The sequence below is a fragment of the Eucalyptus grandis genome, chromosome 3 (assembly GCF_016545825.1).
Source record: "Eucalyptus grandis isolate ANBG69807.140 chromosome 3, ASM1654582v1, whole genome shotgun sequence".
NCBI classification, from domain to species: domain Eukaryota; kingdom Viridiplantae; phylum Streptophyta; class Magnoliopsida; order Myrtales; family Myrtaceae; genus Eucalyptus; species Eucalyptus grandis.
This window is the reverse complement of record NC_052614.1, coordinates 43,110,187-43,138,118: the sequence shown is the minus strand read 5'-3', so window position 1 is coordinate 43,138,118 and position 27,932 is coordinate 43,110,187. Positions and strand designations below refer to the sequence as shown.

Sequence of the window (27,932 nt, the reverse complement as noted above, 5' to 3'; positions counted from 1 at the left end):
TGGTGGCGAGCCGTGTGCCGCATGAACAATTTCATGACAGCAATAGGAATGAGCTTCTGCTGATGTTTAAGACCTGAGCATGAAAAGAAACAAAAGAGCTCGGACTCTTGAAGAGCTATAGACTTCTTTTGCTAAACCTTAGATTGCTAACAAAATTGAGGATTAGCCATCAAAAAAGCTTTCCCCTCTTAAAGAAAGTGTAATCACGACATCTCAATTCAGAAGTTGATGCACACAATGATAGACAAGTACGAACATTCCAAAGAGCTTACAAGAAAACACAACACCTAGTAACTACTGGGTACCATGGAGAACATTCAAAGCCCAAGATTAATCCTGAGAAGCAACAGACTTCGATCCCATCACATGAAGTAGAAACAACATAACATATAAATTCAAGCATTCCATAGTATTCTATTAGCACAGGCAGCTTCTATTGATTCCAGTTCTTCCACGACTTTAGACATGGATGGCCGCTGCTTAGGTTCCCGTTGGAGGCATATTAAAGCTAGCTGTGCTATTTGGAGTGCAGAGTCTGCATAATATTTGCCCTCCAATCTAGAGTCCATTATAGTCGTCAGTTTTTTTTCACTGAAGAGTGGTCTGGCCCACTCCCCAAAATTAGTGTTGCCTGCTAGACGCTTCATATGATACACCGGCAAACCTGTTAGTATCTCAAGCAGTACCAGGCCGAAACTATAAACATCACTCCGTATAGTGAGATGCCCTGTAAAATCCAAGAGTTTTGCGCGATGTTGCAGTGAAGCATCAGAAAATAACTTCCCGATATTATTGTCAAAATTCAAGACCGAGCGTCAGTCAGCACTAAGTCACTAAAAGCACTTTACAATGGAAAAATTACCGGTCGTCATGTATACAGGGTCGGTATAGACAAAGGTACCCACATATTCTGTCGTAACATGTGACTTGCCCTCTGGAGGACCTGACCTCACCAATCCAAAGTCCGAGAGTTTGGCCGTGTAAGACTACAGAAGAACCGGACAGTGGATTAGACTTGGTTTCCAGCCCAAATATAAATTGCAAACTTTAGTGAATCTAGCAAAAAAACAAAATGGAGATATCTAAAAGCAACTGGGGACTGGTTAAGGGTCTTGTCTCGGGTTCTGAACTTAACATCAAATTAAGAAGGATAGATTTGCAATCAACTATAACCCGTCCATCAGTAGAGCTGAGGGAAACATAGGGTCTCCTCTCGCTATTATGACTCTTTTCTCCTGGTCAGAGGACAAAATATCAAGTCTTCAAAGTGAGATACTAGGCATGTCATAGTCATCATTATCCTTCTCTCAAGAATTTGACTAGAATGATAATAGAGTTCATATAAATTTTGTGATACAAGAACATAATCATTATAAGGAGGATAAAACAATAACCCCATCTAGCAAAATATTTGTAGTTTTGAAATCCCTGTGTATCATGTTACAGGAACTGTGCAAGAAGGCCAGGCCTCTGGCGGCCCCGACTGCAATCTTGAGGCGCACATCCCATGAAAGATGATCTACAGAGCCCTCTGTACCAAAGTAATGGACAGCGTAAAATGTAAGTAATTCTTAAAAGCAAATACGTGTTCAAACCAGCCTGAATTTTGAAATTAGCACATGCATCGACTATGACTATGAACTGATCAATTAGATATGCTAAACAATTGGCATCCTTAAGCAGACTTTTCTGAAATAGTGATTAGACCACTTACTTTCGAATAGCTGGTCTGCCAAACTGCCCATTGGCATGAATTCATAAACAAGAGCTAAAATTTTATCCTCTTGACAAAATCCCAGGAGCTTGGCAAGGTTAGGGTGAAATGGCCTTACAATAAAGTTGATCTCCCTCTGCACGAAAATAAGCAAAAGAGAGTCTCACACATGGTTAGTAGTAGAAGATATGAAAGAAATGGAAGCCCCTGCACTAAACCAAGTAGATTTTTTTCTCCTTAGCTTCAAATGGTCAAAGAAATGAAACAATCACAGTGGAATAGTTGATATCGAAACAAAAGGTATAGAATGGGAACTGAGACCTAATTCCCAATGAAATGTTCAGTTTAATTAGTAGTTTTACCAAAGACTCGGGTCATTGTGCGTCCTGTAATATAAAATACATATCAATAATGGTAAAATGTACTTCAAGTCATATTTGTAGCTCTGTAGAAAATATCTAGCTCGCATGAAACCAGTAGTAGCTATGCAGAATCATTGGAATTTGTAACCGAAAACATTTATAATTTGCGATCAAACTAGTGACTTTATCTTGCGGTGGTGTATCCGCCCTATATCATTGGATTGGCTTTTCAATTTGTTTCAGTTAATATAGAAGCAGAATTCGCTCGAAGGACGAAGAAAACAAGTTCCCTATGGAAAAAACCACATTGCATTAGTCAAAGAAGGTTGAATGACTCCGTCCATCAAGGCCGATGGGTGAGACGAAGTCTCCTAGGGACTATGATCACGTCGAAAAGGTCGATGATCAAATGGATGGAAGACTGAACTTCTATTTGCACAATTTCTTCATTCCTTGCAATCAAATCACACTTAGTAGGTTCTTCCAATAGTTAGCATCGTACAAGCCAATGGCCACACGCACTGTCATGGCATGGGTTTACTTTTAGTCAATTACAAAATAAAAGAAATGCAAAAAGAAAGTTCATTACCGTTAACTAGATGGAGCCTTATAATCTAATCTGCCGAGGACCTTAGTGACCAAATAATCTCAAGAACAAACCCAAAAGCATATTTTCAACTGTAACTAAATCTTCGATTTTTCCTTCCTGTCGGGATGATCGAATCAAAATCTCTTTGTACATTCTTCTTTGACTTCATTTAAACTTAAATAATGCACACTGTGTACACTAAAGTGGGGCTAGATAACTGAAAACTTCACGAGGATCGTTGATATATGTTTAGGTATTATCACCAAACAATTAACACTACTCAGTCAAGCACCAGCAATAGTGTTGTCTGTCGCCCACTGCCATCATTTCGCACCCTAGCAAAGCCGATGGCGCAATCAATGAACTCTATAACCAAAATCAGATGCAACCTACAAGGGCCTGTTGGAAATTGTGATCCATTTTTTCTAAACTATCTAGAAACTATTGCTAAACCGTGAAGAAAGAAGAATCAAGAAAAATGGACAACTAGAACCAAGCAACATACAGCTTGCAAACTAGAAGAATCTGGCTGCAAAATTGTAGAAGAGAAATCAAAACTAAGGCTGGAAGTCAATAATGGCTAGCTGAACCTAGAAGACTCACGTGGGAACAAGCTAAGTCAATTACTCGTCAAAGCTGAAGCCAACTGCATCAACAGAAAAGTATCTAGAAGAAAAGATGAAGAATCCAAGTTGAACATGAAGAATTTGTGAAGAGATATCAAGGAAAATCCTAGAACAAGCTAGAGAAGTGTACGTGCATGAGAGTCTAAAAATCGAGACATGTGAACAAGGAAAGTCGGTTAAAGGAAATAGCTTCTAAATGTATTCTTGTAAAACAAGTATGCTTAGTAGGGAAGAATATGAATCAGCAGATGTCTCTAAAGTTGGTGGAGTTGCTCTATAAATAGAGCCTAGAATCATTCATGCAGTGTGCGGGTGAACCCTCCACCGTGAGAGGTCTTAGACCTCCACCGTAACTCTTATGGGGTGAACCCTATATCCAGGAGATGAGCTTGTAAACTCCATATTCTTATTCTCCTCTACCAATACCTCCATCAAACTATTTTGTTCATTAAATAAAACTATTTCCCTCGTATCCGTAATCTATATCCCCCAACTATCCTAGCTTGTCGCTTGTCATTTCTCAGCTCCCTTGCCATATATCACACACTTGTGCGCACACACTTCTGCAAAAATCCAATAGGGCCCTTTTACAAACAAAATTGCAAGGCAAGGCCACTAGTTATAGAAAATCCTGGAATAATCAACTTCAAATACATCTGGATTTGCGTTTATATAGCCATATAAATTCAGGTTGTCTGGTATTTTTTCTCCTACTATTTTCACAACGAGGGTAATCATTGACACTATTGAGTTGGGCATTACAAGTTCCCATTAGTACCATCATGCAATTGGGTTGCTTCGTTTTTGTAATTGACAGAGCAAAGTATTTGTATTCCGAGAAAGGAATTGAAGACGACTTAGTTCTTACCAGCCATTCTCTATACCCTTGAGCACCATACCGGTCTAATACTTTCACAGCTATTATAGTCTTTCTACTTCCAGACTGTTGCTTCCCATGAAGCTTCCCTTTATAGACACAACCAAATCCTCCTCCTCCAAGCAGCGCACCGGGTAGAAAATTTTTGGTCGCCTTTTTCAACTCTGCGAAGCTGAAGACGGTCAAGCTGGGGTCTGCCACAATCTTTCCATCTCCGAAGGCCTTTTTGTCGCTGGCAGCCGGCAAGTCATGGCTATTGCTGGCTGCAGGAGATGATGAAGTAGTGCGGGCAGCCGACAAGTTATGGCTATTGCTGGCTGCAGAAGATGATGAAGTGGTGATTTTCCACTTCGCTCCTGTAGTTTCAAAAAATAAAGACAGAGAACAGAGAAAGTTGCTTCAGCCGATAACAGGAAGAACATTAAAGACTCAAATCTGAAGCACAAAGATTCATTCTATAGAGACTACACACAGACGTAAAGATAAAGATAAATATAGGAAAAAATTTGAAGAGTACCTGATTTGGGATGACCAGCATAGCTAGGAGTAGGGAAGTTGGGACTACCAAAACACACCCCCATCTCTCTCTCTCTCTCTCGACAAAAACTACTGTCTTTTCGCTGCCTTGCCTCTACCAAATCTTATTTCCTCGGGAGAAGGGGATGTTGACTTGATGTTACAGTATAGACAGGCGAAACCACCTAAATGGGCGGTGCCACATTTTCTGGTTCACCTAAGATCATCGGTAGAGGGTCAACCTGGCTCTGCACATCATTTACTACACCAGTTGATTTTCTTACGCGCAGAGCATATCCCACAAATTTCCAATGCATTTATATGTTGACTCCCGGTGGACTTTTTCCGTAATTTTGACTTTTCAAAGGTGATGGGGCCCACATAAAAAAATGAAGAAAATAAAGAAAAAGGAGAAGGCAAGTAGAAAAAGGGCACGCTCGGTTTTAAAACAAACTAACTTCCATTCAGCGGAACGCGGAAATCCATAAAGTCGATCGAGAAGAAGCTTCCTCTACTTTTCGGCAAGTCGTCTGCCCCGCTAACACCGGAATAAAAGGTCGATCCTTTTCATCAGAGTCAATCAATTTGGAAAGATCATGTCCAATTCCATTTGGTTTGTAGAATTTTCCACCGCATTCCGTGTTAATTCTTTACTCTGAGGCATCCTGCTTCGCAATGCAACAATCGAGTAACGAGTATTTCATGGAGGTAGTTTGCCATCAGCTTAAGACACGTTTAATAATGATTCTATTTTCGATAATAATTTTTTATCAGAAATAGTATTTTTTGTTTCTATTCCCAAAAATAATTTATAAGTATAAGAACATGCTTAGTAACTACACAAAATTTCTATTTTCGAAATAGAAATGCATTTAGTAGAATTATATAACTTTGTTGTTTCTTTTAATTTTTAATTTTTTTCTTGTTTTTCTTTCTTTTTTTCTTTTTTCTTTTCTCTCATTCTTCCTCCTTTATGGCCGGTCGCCGACCACGGCGGCGGCCAACAACCGACTAGGCGAGGTCCAGCAAGCTCACTAGAGCCTCACTTAGCCACCGCGAGGCTTGACCTCGCCCAGGCGACGCGAGGTCGGCCTCGCCCTAGCCTCGCAAGGTCGAGCCTTGCACCGATTGGCGAGGCTCACCAACGAGGCTTGGCCTCAACTTGGCCGGGCAAACTGGAGCTCGCCTAGATCTAGCGAGGTTGAGCCTCGCCGATGGTTGGGTGAGCTCGGCCTCATCGGATCTAGGCGAGCTCCACCTCACCCAACCATGATAAGGCTCGGGCCAACGAGCCTCACCATGGCTTGACCTCACCGGCTAAGGGCCGGCAATGCTTCGACAAAGTTGGCCCTCATCGACAGTCGTCGACCATGGCTGAGGCCAACAACCGGCCAAAAGGAAGAAGAATGAAAGGAAGGAAAAGAAAGAAAAGAAAAAATAATTAATTATGTTGCTTGGAAAAAAATTAGTGAATGGAAAATGTTTAACTTTCCGGTAAAAATATTAGTTATATTGCTTAGAAAAATTAGTCAATGGAAAATGTTTTCAATTTTAACAATAATTAATGCCTACTATTTTCATGGATGATGAAAAAAATTTCATTCATTCTTTTTTGCAAGCGATATAACTAATCATTATTTGAAAAAATATTTTTCAAATCTTGAATTTTCATGAAATTTGTGAAAAATGTTATGTTTTTGTAATTTTCCTAAAAAATGATAATATTTTCTGGTATTTAACTGAATCTCAAAAAGACTCGAAAAGTATTTTCCATCATTTGGTAAAAAAGTTATGCATTTTTTTCCAAAATAGACATGCATTATTCAGGCTTCAGTGGTTTGGGTACCGGCAATCAAGGAAACGCGTACAGAGCCCAAGGTCCCCAACTGCCTGGGCCCTGGTTTATCGAGGCCGTGCCAATGCTTGTGTCCGGATCCTGGTGCTCTAGTTCGAGTCCAAGTCGACGAAGGTCGGATGGACCAAATTGCAAATTCAGTCCCATGTTTCCCTACACACGGGCTCTCTCGGTAGTGTCCCAAGTCTCCCGCACTTGGTCGGACTCCGCAGCGTTCTTCGATCGGGCTTGGGTGCTTCCGGAGGAGCTACGTGGCAGTTGCTTTTGCGAATGAGAACAGAGAGCGAGCGAGGCTTTTGAGTTCTTAATTTTCGCCTCTGATACGATTCGAGTTCGGCTTGAGTTTTGACTTTCCAGTTACTGAGTTTCTCTAATTCCCCGGCTGCTCCATCTCCGATCACCACCACTTCTTCCGGCTTATCCTCACGTCACGATTACTCCTCATCGACCGCGACTCGTTCACTCCTTCGGTTAAGATTCCGGTGCTGTCCAGTTGTGTTTCCGATTGGGCTCCGTTCTGACTGCGAAGCTAGTCCTTTGATTCTTCACTCGTTTCTGTGTTCACCTTCTTCTCTAGTACACGCTTTGCCCTCGATCCCTCGCTCCTCCTGACTCCAGACCACCGGGAAACCGCCCCCCTCCGCCTCTCGCATCACCATTCGCATTGAGACAATCAACACCCCGCCGCTGCCGCCGCAATCCACCTCTCCACCGTCCAAGATCCCCCCTCCGCCTGCAGAAAATTCGCAAGCTCTTGCCCGGATTGTCCACTCTTTGGAGATGACTCGTGAGATGGAGAAGCCCTGGTTAGGTGAGAAAGATGGGGAAAGGAGCAACTCTTGTGGAGACGAGGGACGCACGAAGAAGCCCGTGGGAAATGATCCCCAGTTTTAGACGCGCATTTTCTGTTGAACGGAATAGAATTTCCTCACTCTAGTCCTGCATGAGATAGAAATAGGATAGATAACATTTTGAGAGAATTTCAATTTAACTCCATCTAGTACTAGCATGCATGTAATCTTGCACGATTCGAGGATATTGTAATTCTCGAAAAAAAAAAACAAAGTGCAATTTTTTTATAGAAGTAAAAACATGTTCACCTCGGACTCTTGAAGAGCTATAGACTTCTTTTGCTAAACCTTAGATTGCTAACAAAATTGAGGATTAGCCATCAAAAAAGCGTTCCCCTCTTAAAGAAAGTCTAATCACGACATCTCAATTCAGAAGTTGATGCACACAATGATAGACAAGTACGAACATTCCAAAGAGCTTACAAGAAAACACAACACCTAGTAACTACTGGGTACAGTGGAAAAGAGCATTCAAAGCCCACGATTTATCCTGGGAAGCAACAGACTTGGATCCCATCACATGAAGTACAAACGACATAATAAATTCAAGCATTCCATAGTATTCTATTAGCACTGGCAGCTTCTATTGATTCCAGTTCTTCCACGACTTCAGACATTGAAGGCCGCTGCTTAGGTTCCCGTTGGAGGCATATTGAAGCTAGCTGTGCTATTTGGAGTGCAGAGTCTGCATAATATTTGCCCTTCAATCTAGAGTCCATTATAGTCCTCACTTTTTTTACTGGATAAGAGTGGTTTGGCCCACTTCACTAAATTAGCCTTGGCTGCTGGACGCTTCGGATCATACGCCCTCAAACCTGTTAGTATCTCAAGCAACACCATGCCGAAACTGTAAACATCACTGTTTACAGTAAGATGCCCTGTAAAATCCAAGAGTTTTATGTGATGTTCAGCGAAGCATCAGCAAATAACTTCCCCATATTATAGTCAAAATTCAAGACCGAGCGTCAGTCAGCACAAAGTCACCAAAAAGCACTTTGCAACGGAAAAATTACCAGTTGCTCTGTATTCCGGGGCAGCATAGCCACAAGTACCCATATACTGTGTTGAAACATGTGACTTGTCCGCTGGAGGACCAGACCTCACCAATCCAAAGTCCGAGAGTTTGGCTGTGTAAGACTGCAGAAGAACCGGACATCGGATTAGACTCGGTTTCCAGCCTCAATATCAATTGCAAACTTTAGCGAATCTAGCAAAAAACAAAATGGAGATATCCAAAAGCAGCTGGGGACTGGTTAAGGGTCCTGTCTCAGGTTTTGAACTTAACATCAAATCTAAGGACGGATTTGCAATCAACTATAACCCGTCCATAAGTTGAGCACAGGGAAACGTAGGATCTCCTCTCACTATCATGACTCTTTTCTCCTGGTTAGAGGACAAAATTCCAAGTCTTAAAAGTGAGATATTAGGCATGTCATCGTCATCATTATCCTTCTCCCAAGAATTTGACTAGAATGATGATAGTGTTCTTATGAATATTGTGATACAAGACCATAATCATTACAAGGAGGATAATATAATCACCCCATCTAGCAATATATTTGCACTTTTGAAATCCCTGTGTATCATGTTATAGGATCCGTGCAAGAAGGCCAAGCCTCTGGCAGCCCCGACCGCAATCTTGAGGCGTACATCCCATGAAAGATGATCTACGGAGCCCTCTGTACCAGAGTAATGGACAGTGTAAAATGTAAGTAATTCTTCAAACCAGCCTGAATTTTGAAATTAGCACATGAATCGACTATGACTATCAACTGATCAAGTAGATATGCTAAACAATTGATATCCTTAAGGAGACTTTTCCGAAATTTATAGAGTGATTAGACCACTTACTTCTGAATAGCTGGTTTTCCAAACTGCCAGTTGGCATGAACTCATAAACAAGAGCTAAATTTTCATCGTTGTGACAAAATCCCAGGAGCTTGGCAAGGTTTGGGTGAGATATCCCTCCAATAAAGCCTATCTCCCTCTGCACGTAAATAAGCAAAAGAGTCTCGCGCATGGTCAATAGTAAAATATATGAAAGAAATGGAAGCCCCCACACTAAATCAGGTAGATGTTTCTCCTTAAGCTTCAAATGGTCAAAGAAACGAAACAATCACAATGGAATAGTTGATATCGAAACAAAACGTACAGAATGGGAACTGAGATCTAATTTCCAATGAAATGTTCAGTTTAACTAGTAGTTTGACTGAAGACTCATGATCATTGTGCATCCTGTAATATAAAATACATAGCAATATTAGTAAAATGTACTTCAAGTCATACTAGCTCTGTAGAAAATATCTAGCTCGCCATGAACCAATAGTAGCTATGCAAAATCATTGGAATTTGAGGCTGAAACCATTTATAATTTGCGATCAAATTGATGACTTTATCTTGCAGTGGTGTATCCACCCTACCGGTTCTTGAATATAGAAGGAGAATTCGCTCGAAGGAAGAAGAAAACAAGTTCACTATGAAAAGAACCGCATTGCATTAGTCAAAGAAGGTCGGAAAGACGAGTTACCTAAGGGCTATGATCACATCGAAAAGGTTGATCATTACATGGATGGAAGACTGAACTTATATCTGTGCAATTTCTTCACTCCTTGCAATCGAATTATACAAAGGCCGCGTTTGGCAACCGGCCAAACAGTGAAAATTTTTATTATTTTGTTCATGGAAGTAGATTTGGAATAGAAATCCGTTTAGTAACATTTTTATTTTCGGGAACAAATTTCTATTTTTTGGTTCTTGGAAGTAGATTTGAAATAGAATTGAGAAGTAAAAAAAAAGTTATTTCTTTGTTCCCGGGAACAATTTCAAAATCAAGCCAACCTATTTTTTCTCCTCTCTCTTCTTTCTTCTTGTTCTTCTTCCCTCTCTCTTCTTCTTCTTCAACCATTGCCATCGCCGCTGCCCGCCGCCGCCGATCGCCAACGACCGGTTGGGCGAGGTCCGGCAAACTCGCTGAAGGCTCATCCAGCCACGGGCGAGGCTTGGCCTCGCCGACCGGGCAAGGCTCAACCCAGCCACCAGCGGGACTCGACCTCATGGTGGCCCAATGAGGTCGAGCCCCACCGGCTGCTGGGCAAGCTCAGCCTCGCCCAGATCTGGGCGAGGCCGCTCACCCAGCCAAGGCTCAGCCGACAAGGCGCGGCCTCACCGAGGGCTGATGAGGCCATCAATGAACTCTAAAAAATATCTGATCTCTCTATAACCAAAATCAGATGCAATTCCACAAGGGCCCTTTCACAAACAAAATTAAAAGGCCAGGCCACCACTTATAGAAATCCTGGGTTAATCAACTTCAAATACATTTGGATTTGCGTTTACATAGCCATCATAATTCAGGTCGTCAAGTATTTCTCCTGCCATTTTCACAGCGAGGGTGTTTATTGACACAGTTGAGTGGGCATGACAAGCTCCCATCAGTACCATCGTGCATTTGGGTTGCTTTGGTTTTGTAATTGACAAAGCAAAGTATTTGTTTTACGAGAAAGGAATTGAAGACGGAATTGAAGACGACTTAGTTCTTACCCGCCACTCTATATACCCTTGAGTGCCATCCCGGTTTAATATTTTCACAGCTATTATAGTCTCTTTACTTCCAGACTGTTGCTTCCCATGAAGCATCCCTTTATAGACACGACCAAATCCTCCCTCTCCAAGCAGCGCATGGACTGGAAAATTTTTGGTCGCCTCTTTCAACTCTGCGAAACTGAAGACGGTCAAGCTGGGGTCCGCCACAATCTTTCCATCTCCGAAGGCCTTTCTGTCGCGGGCAGCCAGCAAGTCATGGCTATTGCTGGCTGCCTTGCTGGCTGCAGAAGATGATGAACTACTGCGGGCAGCCGGCAAGTTATGGCCATTGCTGGCTGCAGAAGAAGATGAAGTAGTGATTTTCCACTTCGCTCCTGTAGTTTCAAAAAAGAAAAACAAAGAACAGAGAAAATTGCTTCAGACCATAACAAGAAGAACATTAAAGACTCCAACACAAAGATTCACTTTAAAGAGACTACACGGATGTAAAGATAAAGAATTATCTAGGAAAAAAGTTAAAGAGTACCTGATTTGAGATGACCAGTAAAGCTAGGAGAAGGGAAGTCAGGAGTACCAAAGCACACCCCCATCTCTCTCGTCTCTCTCAAAAAAACTATGTCTTTTCGCTACCTTCCCTCTACCCAATCCTGTTTCCTCTCGAGAAGTGAGACCACCTAAAAAGGCGCTCGGTGCGGACATTTTCTTTCTGCCGCCTAAAACCACGGTAGAGAGCCAACCTGGCTTCGCACATCATTTTCCACAGTAGTAGATTTTCTTATGCCCAAAGCAGATCGCACAAATTTCCAATGAATCCATATATTGATTCCCGGTGGACTTTTCCCGTAACATTGGAGTCAAAGGTGGTGGGACCCACTCCAAAAAAAAAATAATGATAAAGAAAACGGAGAAGGAAGCAGAAATAGGTCACGCTCCGTCTTAAAATTAACTTCCACTCAGTAGAATGTAGAAATCCATAAAGTCGATCAAGACCAAGCTTCCTCTTACTTTTCAGCAAGTCGTCTGCCCTGCTAACGCCGGAATAAAAGGTCGATGCTTTTTTCATCAGAGTCAATCAATTTGGAAAGATCATGTTCAATTCCATTTGGTGGAGACGTCAATGTCTATGGAGGGTTTTGCACCGCACTCCATGTTAATTCTTTTCTATGGGGCATCTTGCCTTTGCAATCCAACAATCGAGTAACGAGTTTTTCATGGAAGTAGTTTGCTGTCAGTTTAGCTGGCAATAGTCCTATAAAGCCAAGGGACAAATTGATTCCATTATCTGCTTTCGTGTGGTTACGTCAGGTTTTTGCTTTCTTGCAGGGTATCCATCCATTCACAAACATTCAGCAACACGAAATGAAAAAGTACTATTATGCCTATTCTTTTCCAAAATAGACGTGCATTATTCAGGCTTTAATAACTTGGACACCGACAGTCAAGGAAACGCGTATGTACAGAGCCCAGGTTCCCAACTGCCCGGGCCCTCGTAGCTCGAGCTATGTTGCACGGCCTCCGAATCGTGTCCCACACGTGTCGGAGCATGTCAGACACATCAACACGCTAGAGCTTGGGCACACGTTGACTACATGTCGGATTTGTCGACACGTGGTCAACTTTTGTCAATACGTTTCGACACGTGTGTCCGAGGGTGGAGGCGAGGGCATGAGTGAAGGGGAGCCCGCGACGGCGAGAGAAAGAGTAGAGACTGAGGTGAGGACCGTGAGGAGGAACTTCATGAGGGAGGCTTGCGTGGGGGAGGGCGGCGACGGTGGCAAGGGGGAGGAGGAGGAGGAGGAGTTCGCGGCAGTGTGCGGTCTCTTGGCGCACAGGGACCATGTTCCATCCCTGGCTTATGTGCCAATCCGGGCACTGACGTCACCGGTGGAAGATCGAACTTGAAGTTTACTCTGGGCCATCTCGCACGCCTAAGTTTGCTGAGTTCGAGACCATTCGGGGTTTTCAGCGCTATGAGCGGAAACCTCTCATTTTTCACAACTGCACCAGCCTAAACAGCCCTCAACAACCACGGTGACAAGAAAGTCGCGTGCTCGATCTTTCCTGCCGTGGTTCCATGAAATCAAGCCTTTCTACATGGCTAGGCATTAGCAGCCCACCGAGCAAAGATCTGATAGTTATGAATATATAACCTTTTCTAGGAAAGAGAAATCTCGAGAACTTGCACTCGATCTCATGGATCAAGTCTCGGCATTCTCGACGTTTGTTTTACGAGATGAGATGCCGGTCTCTCGCATGATACGGGAAATTAGCATCGTAATTCAAGACAACACCATCCTGGTCTTTTTCATCACAATGGATGTCATCAAGATTTGTTAGTGTTGAGTCCCAATCTGCAGAGATCGAGAGGAAGAGGAGAGGAAAGGCGTCATGCGGCGAGGAGAAGCAGAAGAAGAAGGCCTTGCAAGGGTTTTGAGAAGAAAAATAAAAAAGTAAAAAGGGGACTTGGCGTGTTGGAGGGAGGGGGAAGTGACGCGAGCTGATAGCTTGTTAGGTGGAGGAAAAAAAAAGTGAAAAGAAATTGGGGGCTTTTTATTTTAACAAAAAAATTATTAAATGAAATTAAAAAATAATTTCAAAAAATAAAAGTATTGTATTTTGAACGACTAGTATAAATTCATTGTAATTTTTTTAATTAATTATTTATTTATAAATTTGAATCAAATTAATTAAAAATAAAAATATTTATTTAATATACAAATGTCTTAGTGTCGGAATTTTTTATTTTTGAGAAACGACGTATCATGTGTCATATCGTATCGCATGTCCATGTCGCATGTCAGTGCAACCTAAAGCTCGAGTCCAAGTCCGCAAAGGTCAGATGGACTAATTTGCAAATTCAATCTCATGTTTCACTGCACGCGGGCTCTGCCTGTGGGTTCCCGAGTCTCCCGCGCTGCGTCGGACTCCGCAGCGTTCTTCGATCGGGCTCGGGTGCTTCCGGAGGAGCTACGTGGCAGCTGCTTTTGCGAATGAGAACAGAGAGCGAGCGAGGCTTTTGTGTTCTTTCTTCGGCTCTGTGCGGTTCGGAGTTCGGCTTGAGTTTTGACTTTCAAAAGTTGCTGAGTTCCTCTAATCCCACCACGGCCGCTCCATCTCCAATCAACACCACTTCTTCCGGCTCATCCTCACGTCACAATTACTCCTCATCGACCGCGACCCGGTTCACTCCTTCCGTTAAGATTCCGGTGCTGTCCAGTTGTGTTTCCGATTGGGCTCCGTTCTGACTGCGAAGCTAGGCCTTTGATTCTTCACTCGTTTCTGTGTTCACCTTCTTCTCTAGTCCACGCTTTGCCCTCGATCCCTCGCTCTTCCTGACTCCAGACCACCGGGAAACCGCCCCCCTCCGCCTCTCGCGTCACCATTCGCATTGCTCGTTAGCTGTTACCTGTTTCACCTCGAGCCCTGAACTTATGAGCGAACAAACCCAGGCACAGACCCACACCAGAGCCCCAGCCGCAACCCTAGCCAAGCCATGACCCAGCCTCCTCCTCATCCGCCACCGCAACCACCCCTGAGATAATCAACGCCCCGCCGCAATCCGCCTATCATCCGTCCAAAATCACCCTCTGCCCACAGAAAATTTGCAAGCTCTCGCCCGGATTGTCCACACTTTGGAGATGAGGCGTGAGATGGAGAAGCCCTGGTTAGGTGAGAAAGATGTGGAGAGGAGCAACTCTTGCGGAGACGAGGGACGCACGAAGAGCCCGTGGGAAATGATCCCCAGTTTTAGACGCGCATTTTCTGTCGAACGGAATAGAATTTCGTCACTCTAGTCCTGCATGAGATAGAAATAGGATAGATAACATTTTGAGAGAATTTCAATTCAACTTCATCTAATACTAGCATGTAATCTTGCACGAATCGAGGATATTGTAATTCTTGAAAAAACGAAGTGCAATTTTTTATAGAACTTACATGTTCATACTTCATATGTAAGCAACGGTCCCTTAGCATATAAGGGACCTGATGATGTACATTGCGCTAGTGAGAAATTGATTAAGCTAACATTATTAGTCTTGTGTCAAGGTTTCGATTTCCAAAAACCTACGAATCTTTGTATACCATGATTTGTGTTTTTGACACTGTATTGTTATTTTCATGTTCAATAGCCTGTATCTAGATTGAGCCTAGATTATTGCGCTGAAGTCCCGCCTCCAATTTGCTGTTATCTATGTTCCAGGAAACCAAGAAATGATGACGAAACAATTAAAAAATGTCTTAGATGCAACGAAATAGCACCAAATTACATGTCTTGTTCATTTTTAACGAATAACTGGATAGCTCTTTGCTTTAAATGAGTCAATCAGTAACCCAACCTTGTCCTAGAGCTCAAAAATGACTACGATAACGGACCGAACAGCATAATACTTCATGGACATTGGTGGCGGGCCGAGTACTACAGGAACAAATTCTTGACAAAAAAAGGAATGAGACTCTGCTGATGTTCAAAGCCTGAGCATGAAAAGGAACAAAGAGCTTGGACTCTTGAAGAGCTGCGGACTTCTTTTGGTAAACCTTAGATTGCTAACAAAATTAAGGATTAGCCGTCGCAAAACCGTTCCCCTCTTGAAGAAAGTATAATCTCGACATCTCAATTCACAAGTTGATGCACATAATGATGGACACGTGTGAATATTCTAAAGAGCTTACAAGGAAACACAACACCTAGTAACTACTGGGTATAATGGGAAAGAACATCCAAAGCCCAAGATTAATCCTGGTAAGCAAGACTTTGATCCGATCACATGAAGTACGCAACATAACAAATAAAATCAAGCATTCAGTAGTATTCTATTAGCACTGGTTGCTTCTATTGATTCCAATTCTTCCACGACTTTAGATATGGAAGGCCACTAATTAGGTTCCGGTCGGAGGCATATTAAAGCTAGCTATGCTATCTGGAGTGCAGAGTCTGTATAACATTTGCCCTTCAATTTAGAGTCCATCATTGTCCTTGGTTTTTTTTTTTTTTTTTTTTTAACTACATAAAAGTAGTCTGGCCCACCCCACTAAATTAGCCTTGCCTGCTGGACCGCTCGGATCATATGCTCTCAAACCCAATAATATCTCAAGCAACACAATGCCAAAACTGAAAACATCACTCTTTACATAGAGATGCCCCGTAAAATTCAAAAGTTTTATGTGATGTTGTAGATAAGTGGAATATTAGGCTAGTGGGCCCCAAAAGAAGAAAAAGAAAAAGAAGTTAAAAAGTCAATAAAGCAAAAAGGATAGGGAGGGGGCTCGGCTAAATAGAAGATGAGAGCTCCTCGACAAAAAAGAAAGAAGAAGAAGAAGAGAAAGAGGAAGAAATGAAAGGGGTTTTGGCACGTGCACGTCATGGATGCCTTGCCAACCCGACTCAACTTCATATCACAGTGCCCGGTAAGATATTAGGCCCCTCCTCGTTCATCCAATCAAAGTAATTTACTGGTTTAGGACTCAAATTCGTAATTTTTGGAAAACCAAGCGGCAAAGTCAGATTTTGGAGTCGTTGAGCTGCATATTTTTATAGAAATCATAGTTTAGGGTGTTGTGAAGCCATAGGATTTTACAAATCGTGATTTGAGTTTATAGTTTGCCCGAAACAAAATTTCAAAATTTCTTGTGCGCAATGAATGTATTTTGTCATTTTTCAGCTTGATTTTGGGACAATCAAATTGGGATTCATGTAGTATGTTTGAAGGGCTTTCTTTTGACTATAAATACGTTCGGAATGGGATTTGGAGAAGGAAGTTATAGCGTAACTAAGTATTGCGCTTAAACTCCGCATCACAAACAACTTGAACAATCGCTTTGGTTGTGCGATTTTTTAGAGCGTAGAAGTCCTTTTGTTAGAGTTAAGACGTAATTTAGTTTTTTCGTAGTTGAGATAGAGTTTTATTTGATTTTAATATTATTCCTAGGTTATTTGATTGGGAGAGTTTTATTTGATTTTAATATTATTCCTAGGTTATTTGATTGGGCCACGAGTTCAATAATACAATTGTCGTTTGTCATTTGGTCGTAAACGACGAGGTGAATGGTACTATATCTTCTTTAGTTTTGTAAAACCATGTCTTGAAAAGTGTGTGTGTGTATTGAATTGAGGAGCATTTTTATTGCATAAAAGCCGGATCAAGCATTTGCTACTCTTTGATTGATTATGAATATTTGAAAAGCATGTCATACAAAGTTCGTGGAGTAATATATATAATTATTTTGCGACTGATTTATGGAAAGATTTATGATGATTTGAGAAATGGATAGGAAATAGATGATGGGCTATGCTGCAAAATGTTATTTGCTTGGTTTAAGATATTGATTTCTGAATTGGATTTATGGTATTGGAGGATAATTATTTATGCTCAATATAACTGTGAACCGATTGAGGGTTTTTGAGGTATACATACCAGGTTTAGGATATCCTTTTGGGCCGAGCCACCCGCTTTATAGGTGGATTGCTAAGGGAGAAATCTTGATGGCCTTATCATTAGGCGTTGTGTTGTGACCATGGTAGAATATTGAGCAATAGATTAGTCAATAGATGGACCATTAATATGTGATATTTGATGGAGATTATTCAATGGACTTGACCATTGATTCTTGACTTTTGATGGTGATTTAAATAAGTTTTTCATATTAGTATAAAATTTTGATGATAAGAAATAACACTTATATGATTCGATATGTATTTTATATATTAAGTTGGCGTTAAGAAATTTGGTATTGCTTTGTATATGTGCATAGTAGTTGCTCGATCTGCTTAGAATATATGTACTACTCATTGAGTTGTTGTTGCTCATTCCACTCGTTATTTAATCTTTTTAGGTTCCTCGATTAGCGGTGAATAGAATGAGAGCGCCGTCGGTGGGAAACTTTTGGGAGTTCTATTTTTGGGTACAGTTTAAAGGAATTGGTATACATAATTGTTGCTAGTGGTTATATTAGCTAAGTTCTAATTGTATATTTCTTTTTGGTGGATTATAGAAACTCTGATATTACAACCAACTTTTTTTATTTATCTTATATGTATATACATGGTTTGAGATATATAAGTTGATATCAGGTTATTGGTTATATTTGAGGTTGTGTCCTTCGTGTGGAAGGACGGCCATATCATCCCCATCCTTTGTAGTTTTGGAGTGTGACAAGAAGCATCAGAAAATAACCTCCCGATGTCATTGTCAAAATTCAAGACTGGACATCCTTTAGCACTAAGTCACCAAAATGCACTTTGCAATGAAAAAATTACTAATTGCTGCGTATCCAGGGGCAGCATCACCATAGGTACCCATAGCCTGTGTCGCAACATGTGACGTGCCCCTTCGAGGACCAGACTGCACCAATCCGAAGTCCGAGAGTTTGGCCCGGTAAGACTGCAGAAGAACCGGACAGTGGATTAGGCTCCAGTTCTAGTCTAAAAATCAATTGCAAACTCTTAACAAAAAACAATATGGACATAACTAAAAGTAGCCGGGGACTGGTTAATGGTCATGTCTCGTGTTCTGAACTTAACATCAAATCCAAGAAGGATGGATTTGCAATCAACTATAACTCTTTCATCAATTAAGCAGAGGGAAACATAGGATCTCCACTCGCTATTATGACTCTTTTCTCTTGGTAAGAGGACACAATTCCAAGTCTTTGAAGTGAGATACTAGACATGTCATTGTCGCCATTATACTTCTCCCAAGAATTTGAGTTGAACGATACAGTTCATATGAATTTTATGATACAAGACCTTAATCATTATAAGGAGGATAAAGTATTAACCCCATCTAGCAAAATATTTGAAGATTTAAAATCCCTAAATATTATTTGCCTCTCAAAACTGTGCAAGACGGCTAGGCCTCTGGCAGCCCCGACCACAACCTTGAGGCATACATCCCATGGAAGACGAGCAGTGGAGCCCTCTGTACCAAAGTAACGGATAGTGAAAATGTAAGTAATGCTTGAATCAAGAACATGTTCAAACTAAATTTTGAAATAGGCACATACATCAACTATGACTATTGACTTATCAAGAGGATATGCTAAACAATTGGCATCCTTAAGGAGACTTTTGCGAAATTCACAATGATTAGACCACCTACTTCGAATAGCTGGTACTCCAAATTGTCCTTGGCATGAACTTATAAACAAGAGCTAAATTTTATCCTCTTGACAAAATCCCAGGAGCTTGGCAAGGTTAGGGTGAGATAGCCTTCCAAGAAAGTCTATCTCCCTCTGCAAGAAAATAAGCAAAAGAGAGTCTCACGCATGGTCAGTAGTAAAAGATATGAAAGAAACGGAAGCCCCCAAACTATACCAGATAGATGTTTTTCCCTTTAAGCTTCAATTGGTCAAAGAAATGAAACAATCACAATGGAATAGTTGATATCGAAACAAAATGTACAAATGGGAGCTGAGACCTAACTCCCGATGAAATGTTCAGTTCAACTAGTACTTTGACTGACAACTCATGGTCATTGTGCATCCTGTAATATAAAATACATATCAATATTGGTAAAATGTACTTCAGGTCATACTAGCTCTGTAGAAAGTATCTAGCTCACATGAACCAGCAGTAGCTACGCAGAATCATTGGAATTTGTGACTGAAACCATTTATAATTTGCGATCAAACTGGTGACTTTATCTTGCAGTGGTGTACCCACCCTATATGGTTTGATCAGCCTTGCAATTAGTGGCAGTTCTTGAATATAGAAGCAGAATTTGCTCGAAGGAAGGTTGCATGACTCCGTCCATCGAGGCTGATGAGGCTGACCAGGTCTCCTAGGGGCTATGATACACTTTAAAAAGGGTGATTATTACATGGATGGAAGACCGTGAACTTAGATTTGCGCAATTCCTTCATTTCTTCCAATCGTATTACACTTAGTAGGCACTTCGAATAGTTAGCATCACACCAGCCATTGGCGACACTCACTCTCGCAACTCTATGGGTATGGGTTTATTTAGTCCATTACAAAGTTAAAGAAATGCAAAAAGAAAGCTCGTCGCTGTTAACTAAATGGAGCCTTATAATTTAATCTGCTGAGGACCATAGTGACTGGATAATCTCAAGAACAAAATAATTCAATCTTTGCTATCTCCATTCTATCGGAATGATCGAAGCAAAATAGCTTATGTTGGGTTTGTTAGATAACTGAAGACCTCACTAGGATCGTGAACATATGTGTGGGCAATACCAAACACCTGAGTCAGGCACCAGCAATCCTGTTGCCTGCTGCCTGCTGCCATCATTCTGCATCCTAACAAAGCCGATGAAGCAATCAATAAACTGTCAGAAATATCTGATCTCTCTATAACCAAAATTAGATGCAATCCTACAAGGGCCCTTTCAAAAACAAAAGTGCAAGGCAAGGCCACCACTTAAAAAAATCCTAGGATAATCAACTGAAGTACATTTGGATTTGCGTTTACATAGCCATCCCGATTCAGGAAGTCCAGTATTACTGCTCCTGATATTTTCACATTGAAGGTGCTTATTGACACGTTTTAGTTTGGCATGACAAGCTCCCATTTGAACCATCATACATTTGGGTTACTTCAATTTATAATTGACAGAGCAAAATACTTATCTGCCAAGAAAGGAAAATGAAGACGACTTAGTTCTTATCCGCCACTCTCTATGCCCTTGGATGCTACGGATGCTACCCGGTTTTAATCTTTTCACAGCTACGGACTGTTTCTTCCCATGAAGGATCCCTTTATAGACATGATCCTCCTCCTCCAATCACCATATCGCGTCCAGAATTTTTGGTTGCCTCTTTCAACTCTGCGAAACTGAAGACGGTCAAGTTGGGGTCTGCGAAAACCACTCCATCTCCAGAGGCCTGATTGTCGCGGGCAGCCAAAAAGTCACGGCTACTGCTGGCTGCAGAGGATGACGAACTGCTGATTGTCAACTTCTTCCTGTAGTTTCCAAGAAAACACAAAAAAACACAGAAAGTTGCTTCAGACGATGAAAAGAAGAAGATTAAAGACTCCTAACTGAAGCACAAAGATCCATTTTACAGAGACAGGATAGATATACTGATAGAGAAAACTTCCAAAACTTTTAAGAGTACCTGATCTGGGATAACCAGTAAAGCTAGGAGTAGGGAAGACAAGAGTACCATAACACACTCCCATTTCTCTCTATTAACGCTATTAGGAGATCTACTTGATTATGAATATCTCTCAGGATTATGTATATATCTCATTGCCTCTCCCGAATCTTGTTTCCTTGATCATGCCATGGAATTAATAGTCAATCAACTCACGCTAAATTCCTAATTCCGTACATCTTTTTTCTTCTTTTTTCTGGCCCATCGAACACTCTCCTGGCATAAAAGCAGCCTAGCTCTACACATCCTTGTCCACACTAATCAATTTTCTTATCTCTAGCTAGGAGATCCCGCAAAATTCCAATGTATTTATTGTTCAAACTGGCAGTGGATATTTTACAAATGGGGAAAACAATATCTCAAATTAATATACTTATGATAAATTTACTTTAAATTAATTTTTTTCCAAGAAAAATCTCAAATTAGTACACCTATAATAAATTTACTCCAAATAACTGTAAAAAATCCTAAACTGCTATACTTGTAACAAATATACTACTCGGCCACAAAAAACTTGACAAATATACCTTCCATTAAATTAGATTTATATAGCAAAAAATTACAAAAATGGTACAATTATGACAAACAGAGAGTAAAATTATAAATCAATTCACTAGTCAACTATCACGTATCATCTAACTAAGCAATTTGACAATAAAATTTAACGGAAATAACGAGTAAATTTGTCATAAGTATACCAGTTTGGGATAAATTTGTCAAATGTGTATTAGTTTGAAATTTTTTGTGGTCAAAAAAATAGTTTTGAGTATATTTGTCATGGATATACTAATTTAGGGTTTTTCATAATATTAACCCAACAATAAATGAGAGAGAAGGTGAAAGCCATTCAGTGAGGCACAAAAAATTAGATGCTTCCATATTGAAAATCTCCCTTTAGCCATGAGAGTGCTTTGCAGCACTTATTGAGTAAGGATTAATATACAAAAAATCTTAAACCGATACATCTATGATAAATTTACAACAAACTAATATTTTAATCACCTAAAACCTCAAATTGGTCAATTTGTGATAAATTTATCATATGTTAATTTTCATTAAATTGGATTAATATCACGAAAAATTACAAACTAGTACACTTGTGACACCCCAATTGATACACTAGTCAACTGTTACGTACCATCCAATTCAATAATTTGATGATAAAAACTAACGAAAATTAACGAAAGGTATATTTGTCATGGGTGCATAAGTTTAAGGTTTTTTGTGATCTTTTCTTTTTTTTAGTAAATTTATCATAAGTGCACCAATTTAGGGTTTTTCATGGTATTAACCCTATTAATAAAAAAAATTAAAAATCTGATTATGCATCATAGAAAAGAAACGGTTTATGAAAAATCCCCAAACTTACTTTAAGTAGTTTCTAATGGTTTATTAACAACTGTAAGCACTTTCTAACACTACCCTCCGGAAGATTAACAATAGCATTACATCTCTAATTTACGCTAGACTACTATTCCTGAATTACTAAACAAGAAAAATGATGCCAAAAAAAAAAAAATTTGATTGAAATGGGTTGACGAGAGGTATATGAATGTTGGTAAAATGCATATCAATATTGGTAAATAGTCGGTCATTGGGGAGACCCGGCAACCGGTGGAGGAAGAAGGAAAAGAAAAAAGATTAAAGAATAGATAACAAACAAAAAAATTCAAACAAATTGCAAAAGTTTATACATCAATGCCGATCTTGCCACATGAAATGGCTGCCATCAGCATCAGTGATTTCCAGTCAAAATTAGCTGGATGAGCTACAGTGGTAAATTATCGAAAGGTTTTAAACTGAATAGACACAAATATAATAGATTTATGACTTTTTTTAGTAATTATCCCAACTTTTTTTCATGGCATCTTTAGAGAGGCTGCATTTGTTTGTCCGGACTTTTTTGCTGGATAGGATAGTGTCGAATAGGATAATGATAGGATAGGATTTTAACTATCCTATCCAATGTTTGTTGACATCCGAATATAACATGGATTCAAATAAATTTATCCTAATAAATATATGATTCGTAGAATTAAAATTAAAAATAAACCCTGGAAAAAAAAACAACCGCTCTACCTAGTGTGAAACAGAGGAGACTGTTGTCGCTCAACTAACTTCCATGGAGAAAACAATACTCTAGAAATAGGTAGAAAAATTGCTGGGAAGTGAGGCGAACCGAGAATCTTTTTACAAGAGATAGACAATCATGTGGATCTTCGATAAATAACTGAACTCGAGAAAAATCCCAGCTTTGCACTTTGCCGGAGATGTCAAGTTACTGGGTTGATAATTTAAGGACGATATTGTCAAATATGGTTCTTTAGGGTGTGTTGAACGAAGAGGAGAAAGCATGGGATGGGAATTGGAGAAATGAAGAGGATGGGGGCAGTTTCTTTTAGAGATGATGGAACAATCTCAGGCAATACCTAAGCTTTTTGCCCGCTCCTTTCTATTCCTCCTTACTTTTCTCATTTTCTATATCTACGCAAACGACCACGAAGAGGTGGCTGGGCCATGGATGAAACGATTGCGAGCCACCGCGATTAAGATGGTGGCTTGGCCATGGATCCTGGCTCCAAACATTGCCTCGTCGATCATTGACTAGTGGTGTCACCAGCCAAATCTAGTTGGCTCTATCTTTCCGTGGTGGTCACTGGTCACCACTCCGACCAAGTCTAAATTGTAGCAATGAAGAGAGAGGGGAAGGGAGAGAGAAAAATTTTATTTTCCAATTTAGATGGATCTACCTCACCCCAAGGTGAGATTTTTTATCCAAATTATATCGAGGCTATATTCAGTTATATTTGGATTTTGCATCACTCCAAATTACAGATAGGATAAAAGGAGTTTTATTCAGCCCACCTAATGCAGCCAAAATGTGCTCAAGATTAACTCGTGCCTACTATCTCTGCTTCATAAATATGTATTAGGTCTTGCAAGGAAGTATCCCGAGACACTTGTTAAATATACTTGATAAGAAAACAAATGTCTTCATTCCCAATGTTTTGATTACTATTGACACCTAAATTTTGGTGACCCGTTTAGTCATTTATTGTATTAAAAAATTAGGGATTAATTTTATCCTTGAAAAAAAATTTGTTAATTACATAGCATATAGTTTTAGGTGTATTTATTTTAATTTGCATTTACATTGGGCCGGTGACGGATAGGTTCAAATTAATGCTTTAGAAACTTTAATTTAATGAGTCGGGCTAGCGAAGAAAGCAAATTAGCCCAAGCCCATATCTTTGGAGAGATTTTACGGAATTTATCTTTGTGAGATTTCAATTCAAAAACAAATATTGCGTTTGGAAATACAAATATTGCATTTGGAAAAGAAATTTTTGTGGATATGATTTTGGAAAATTAAAAACCCTAATCCGTGGCTTATAAATAGATTAATACACATAGGGTTTTGAAGAAGGCCACACAATTCTATACACAGCCACATTTAGGGGAGCACAGAATAATCTCACGGCGTATAGAGAAACACACGGCTTGAGAGAGACAGAGCAGCTGCACGAAGAGAGGGAGAGTGGGCTCGTGCTAAAAAATACATCACATGGAGATAAGAGAAGCGCCGGGTGAAGAATAAATGAAGGGGTTCGCGGGCAGAGATTTTCTTCTCACGAAATTCATGCCTTCAGGCCTCTACCGCCATGATCCCATGAATCGCTTCAGATTCATGTCTCCAATTTGAGTCTTTTTATTTATTTTCTCTTAACTACCCACTAACCAGGAAGAAAACTTCTAGAGGAGAAGCCGAAAACACACTGGGCACATTAGGCTCGCAAATTCTTCAACAACTTTAGCATCTTGATCCTCAACGTGAGTTCCAGTCTCGGTAAATTACGTCCACCGTGAGCGTCGCCACCGTCAACACCCGCAACTTCCGCAACTTCCGCATAACCAAGGTCGATCCCACGAAGCTTTGGTGTTTGTTACGTCTTGCAGGTTTCCAGGCGAGTTTTAGCAATAATTCTGTAGTTTTATTTGTCTCCGCTACAACGACACATCAGCCTTCGACGACCTTTGCAGCCTCCAAGCAAGACGCCGTAGCAATTTCAACGATCTTTCAGTCCAGCGGTCATTGACGCTTCAAGAAATTTTGGGCTAAATTCAAGACCACCTTCGGTTAACAAAGGACGGGGGTAAAGTTCACAGAGTCATGGCAAAATTCCACTTAATGCATGGTCACACGAGAGAAGGGCGCACGTTCTTTCAGTAAGGGAGGACGTGTACATTGAAAGGAGGGACGATTTCGCACACCTATTTTATTGAAATTTGGAGCATCTCCCCATCGTGGTTCTCTAGGTCTCTCGGCAAGCTTTGCTACTGCTGCGACAAAAAAAGTTATCGTTTTGCAGATTGCTTCTCGAGGTTCACGCGCATATCGTTGAATCGAGCAATCATCAAGGAGCCGCATGCAAAACCCCCTGCCGAGTAGCCATCCCGTGAACCCCGCTAAGCACCACCGCATTAGGTGAAAATCTTATCTATTTTTATTTTCGAAAATTCTGTTTCCTTATTTGATATATTCATTGATGCCCATGATGAAAATTTCCGATAAGCTAAGATATTCGAAAATTCCGTTTCCTTATTTGATATATTCATTGATGCCCATGATGGAAATTTCCGATATGCTAAGATATTCGAAATGTCGAGTAGCCTTCTAAATTAGGATATCTTCCTAATTTCACAACGTGCACATGATTGATGGTCCGATTTCATGCTTGAAATACGACCCGCAATCCCATGGAAAAATCACCAATCCGATCTTACGCTCGAGATACGATTTGTGATTTTGTCTAAAATTGGCTAATCCGATCTCATGTGCGAGATACGATGTCAATTTATTTCCAAAATTAAATGGCCATGGATGATATTTTGCTGGATTTGTTGCCGTGCTATTCTTGATGTCTTATTTTGATTGCTCCCGTAAAAAAAAATCTGAGTTAGATTAGGTTTGTTTTAGAATATTCACTATTTTAGAGTTATCCTGCATGTTTAGAATGGGAAATTTATTTATTTTGAATTTTGAAAAATGAAAAATCCAAAAAAATGCATTCATTTAGGATGTTAGTTTTTTCTTTTATTTAAGTTGCATGTTGCAATTTTTTAATTTCGAAATTAATAAAAAAAAAACAACAACAAATCATCATGCATATGTCATGTAGAATTAAGGCGTTTAAATTAATCTTTTTAGATAGACTGCATCTTAGGTTAGAGATTGCTAGGTTAAGATAATATCTTGGTTTAAATTAGGATTCAGTCTAACCTAATTCTTAATATAAGTTGGATAAAATCTTAATTTAGCTAGATAATTTTCATATTTTCTAATTTCGAATTTCACATTAAAAATGCAAAAAAATGACATAGGATAAATTAGTTTCAATTCCTAGGATAGATTGCATTCTTTTTTTTTTAAATAAAATAAAAAATGTTATTGCATGTCATATAGAATTAGATTTGGTAATTGTTGCTAGGCCTATTTAATTAGAAATTGCATGTCTAATCATTAAGTTATATTGCATTGCATAAAACATGATTCTCATTAATTAAGTAAAAACAAAAAGAAATTACGTGTTAATTAAAAATTATATCTAAGGTTATTGATGTGAATTCTGATCTAACATTATAATGCTTTCGTTGCTATGAGGTAAGCCTTGCAATTTATTCATTGCTTTTGTTGGATGTTAAATTGGTTGTTTGCGCACCCGTATGATCGCCTCACATGTTAGAGAAATAGCTTTAAATAATTCAAGCGGCTTGCCAAAAAAAAGTTCAAAATAAAAAGAAAGGTACTAAAAGGGCGTTAGAGAAATTTAGCATAATCAAGTCCCCGAACTCATAAATCTCTTATTCCTACTCTAACTCGTAGGAGTAAAGTAAATCTCCCGTTACTTTACTTAGGTTTTTAATCGACTCACCAAAAATATATTAGTGGCGACTCATAATTGAAATATCATTTGCAAATTAAAAAATTTAAATTTAATTCGCAAATTGGTATAAGCTTGGGGGAGTCTGAGCTAAATCTAGACTTAGCAATCCCTTAACCAAACCCTATGGTGCACTCGAAAATTTGGTCGCGACAATTACAAAAAATCACAAGAAGGTAGTGTCACTATCATTAATGAGACACAAATGCACAAAAGCATGGCTGGTTCACTACTCAACCTAAATTTAATCTTACGCCCAAAATGGGAGTTGAGCGGTGGGGAAGAAGAAATCGCTAGAAAAGTAAATAAATATTGCCCAAAAATTGGAATAGTTAACCAGAAAAATACATTCTTCTGGGATGGTAGAACTTGCACATGGACTAAGACATTGTAGATAATGGTACATCCGTTTATATGTCATGCATCATTCAACTCGGTAATTAGAATGTAAAATTTAATGAAAACTAACAAAAAGTATATTTGTCATAAGTGTACTAATTTGAATTTTTTATATTCAAAAAATTAATTTGGGGTAAGTTTACCTTGGAGTACAAGTTTGAAGATTTTCAGGCTATTAACCCTTATATTTAAAGGTACATATATGAGCATAACAAGTTGGCATACTAAATAAGTTGGCAAATATACAGCAAACTATATTGCAATTAATCTTTAGTACTTAATGTGTAAAGTCAGTATGACAAATATACAACAAGTTAGTATTTAATATGCAAAGTTGGTATACCAAAATAAGTTGGCAAACTATATTGCAATTAATCTTTAGTTCGGCAAGATAATCTTCATTTTGATAATATAGGGGCACGACCATGAATCAGCCAGATATTGTTCGTCCATTTCCAAATGAAGGAAAAAAGAACACACGCACATATTCGAACAAGCATTAGATGGTCCTAATTAAAAAAAAAAAAAAAAAAAAAAACCTTGA

The 27,932-nt window shown here is 39.7% G+C and overlaps 2 protein-coding genes and 1 pseudogene across 2 annotated transcripts; all 3 read right to left on the bottom strand.

Moving 5' to 3' along the window:
• Positions 1–176: 176 nt before the first annotated feature.
• Positions 177–4,768, bottom strand: LOC104417627 (probable serine/threonine-protein kinase PIX13). The gene is made up of 6 exons (XM_010028871.3): positions 4,686–4,768; positions 4,160–4,524; positions 1,715–1,850; positions 1,395–1,531; positions 863–986; positions 177–727 (listed from the first exon to the last, which is right to left on the bottom strand). The coding sequence occupies exons 1-6, from the start codon at positions 4,747–4,749 to the stop codon at positions 396–398; spliced, it is 1,158 nt and encodes a 385-aa protein (XP_010027173.2). The 5' UTR covers positions 4,750–4,768; the 3' UTR covers positions 177–395.
• A 3,167-nt stretch (positions 4,769–7,935) lies between these two features.
• Positions 7,936–11,570, bottom strand: LOC104415416 (probable serine/threonine-protein kinase PIX13). The gene is given in 7 exon segments (XM_010026696.3): positions 7,936–8,122; positions 8,124–8,268; positions 8,404–8,527; positions 8,933–9,069; positions 9,242–9,377; positions 10,931–11,307; positions 11,460–11,570. Coding segments are annotated over 7 exon segments (1,170 nt in total). The 5' UTR covers positions 11,524–11,570.
• A 4,237-nt stretch (positions 11,571–15,807) lies between these two features.
• Positions 15,808–21,072, bottom strand: LOC104417628 (annotated as a pseudogene).
• Positions 21,073–27,932: the final 6,860 nt, after the last annotated feature.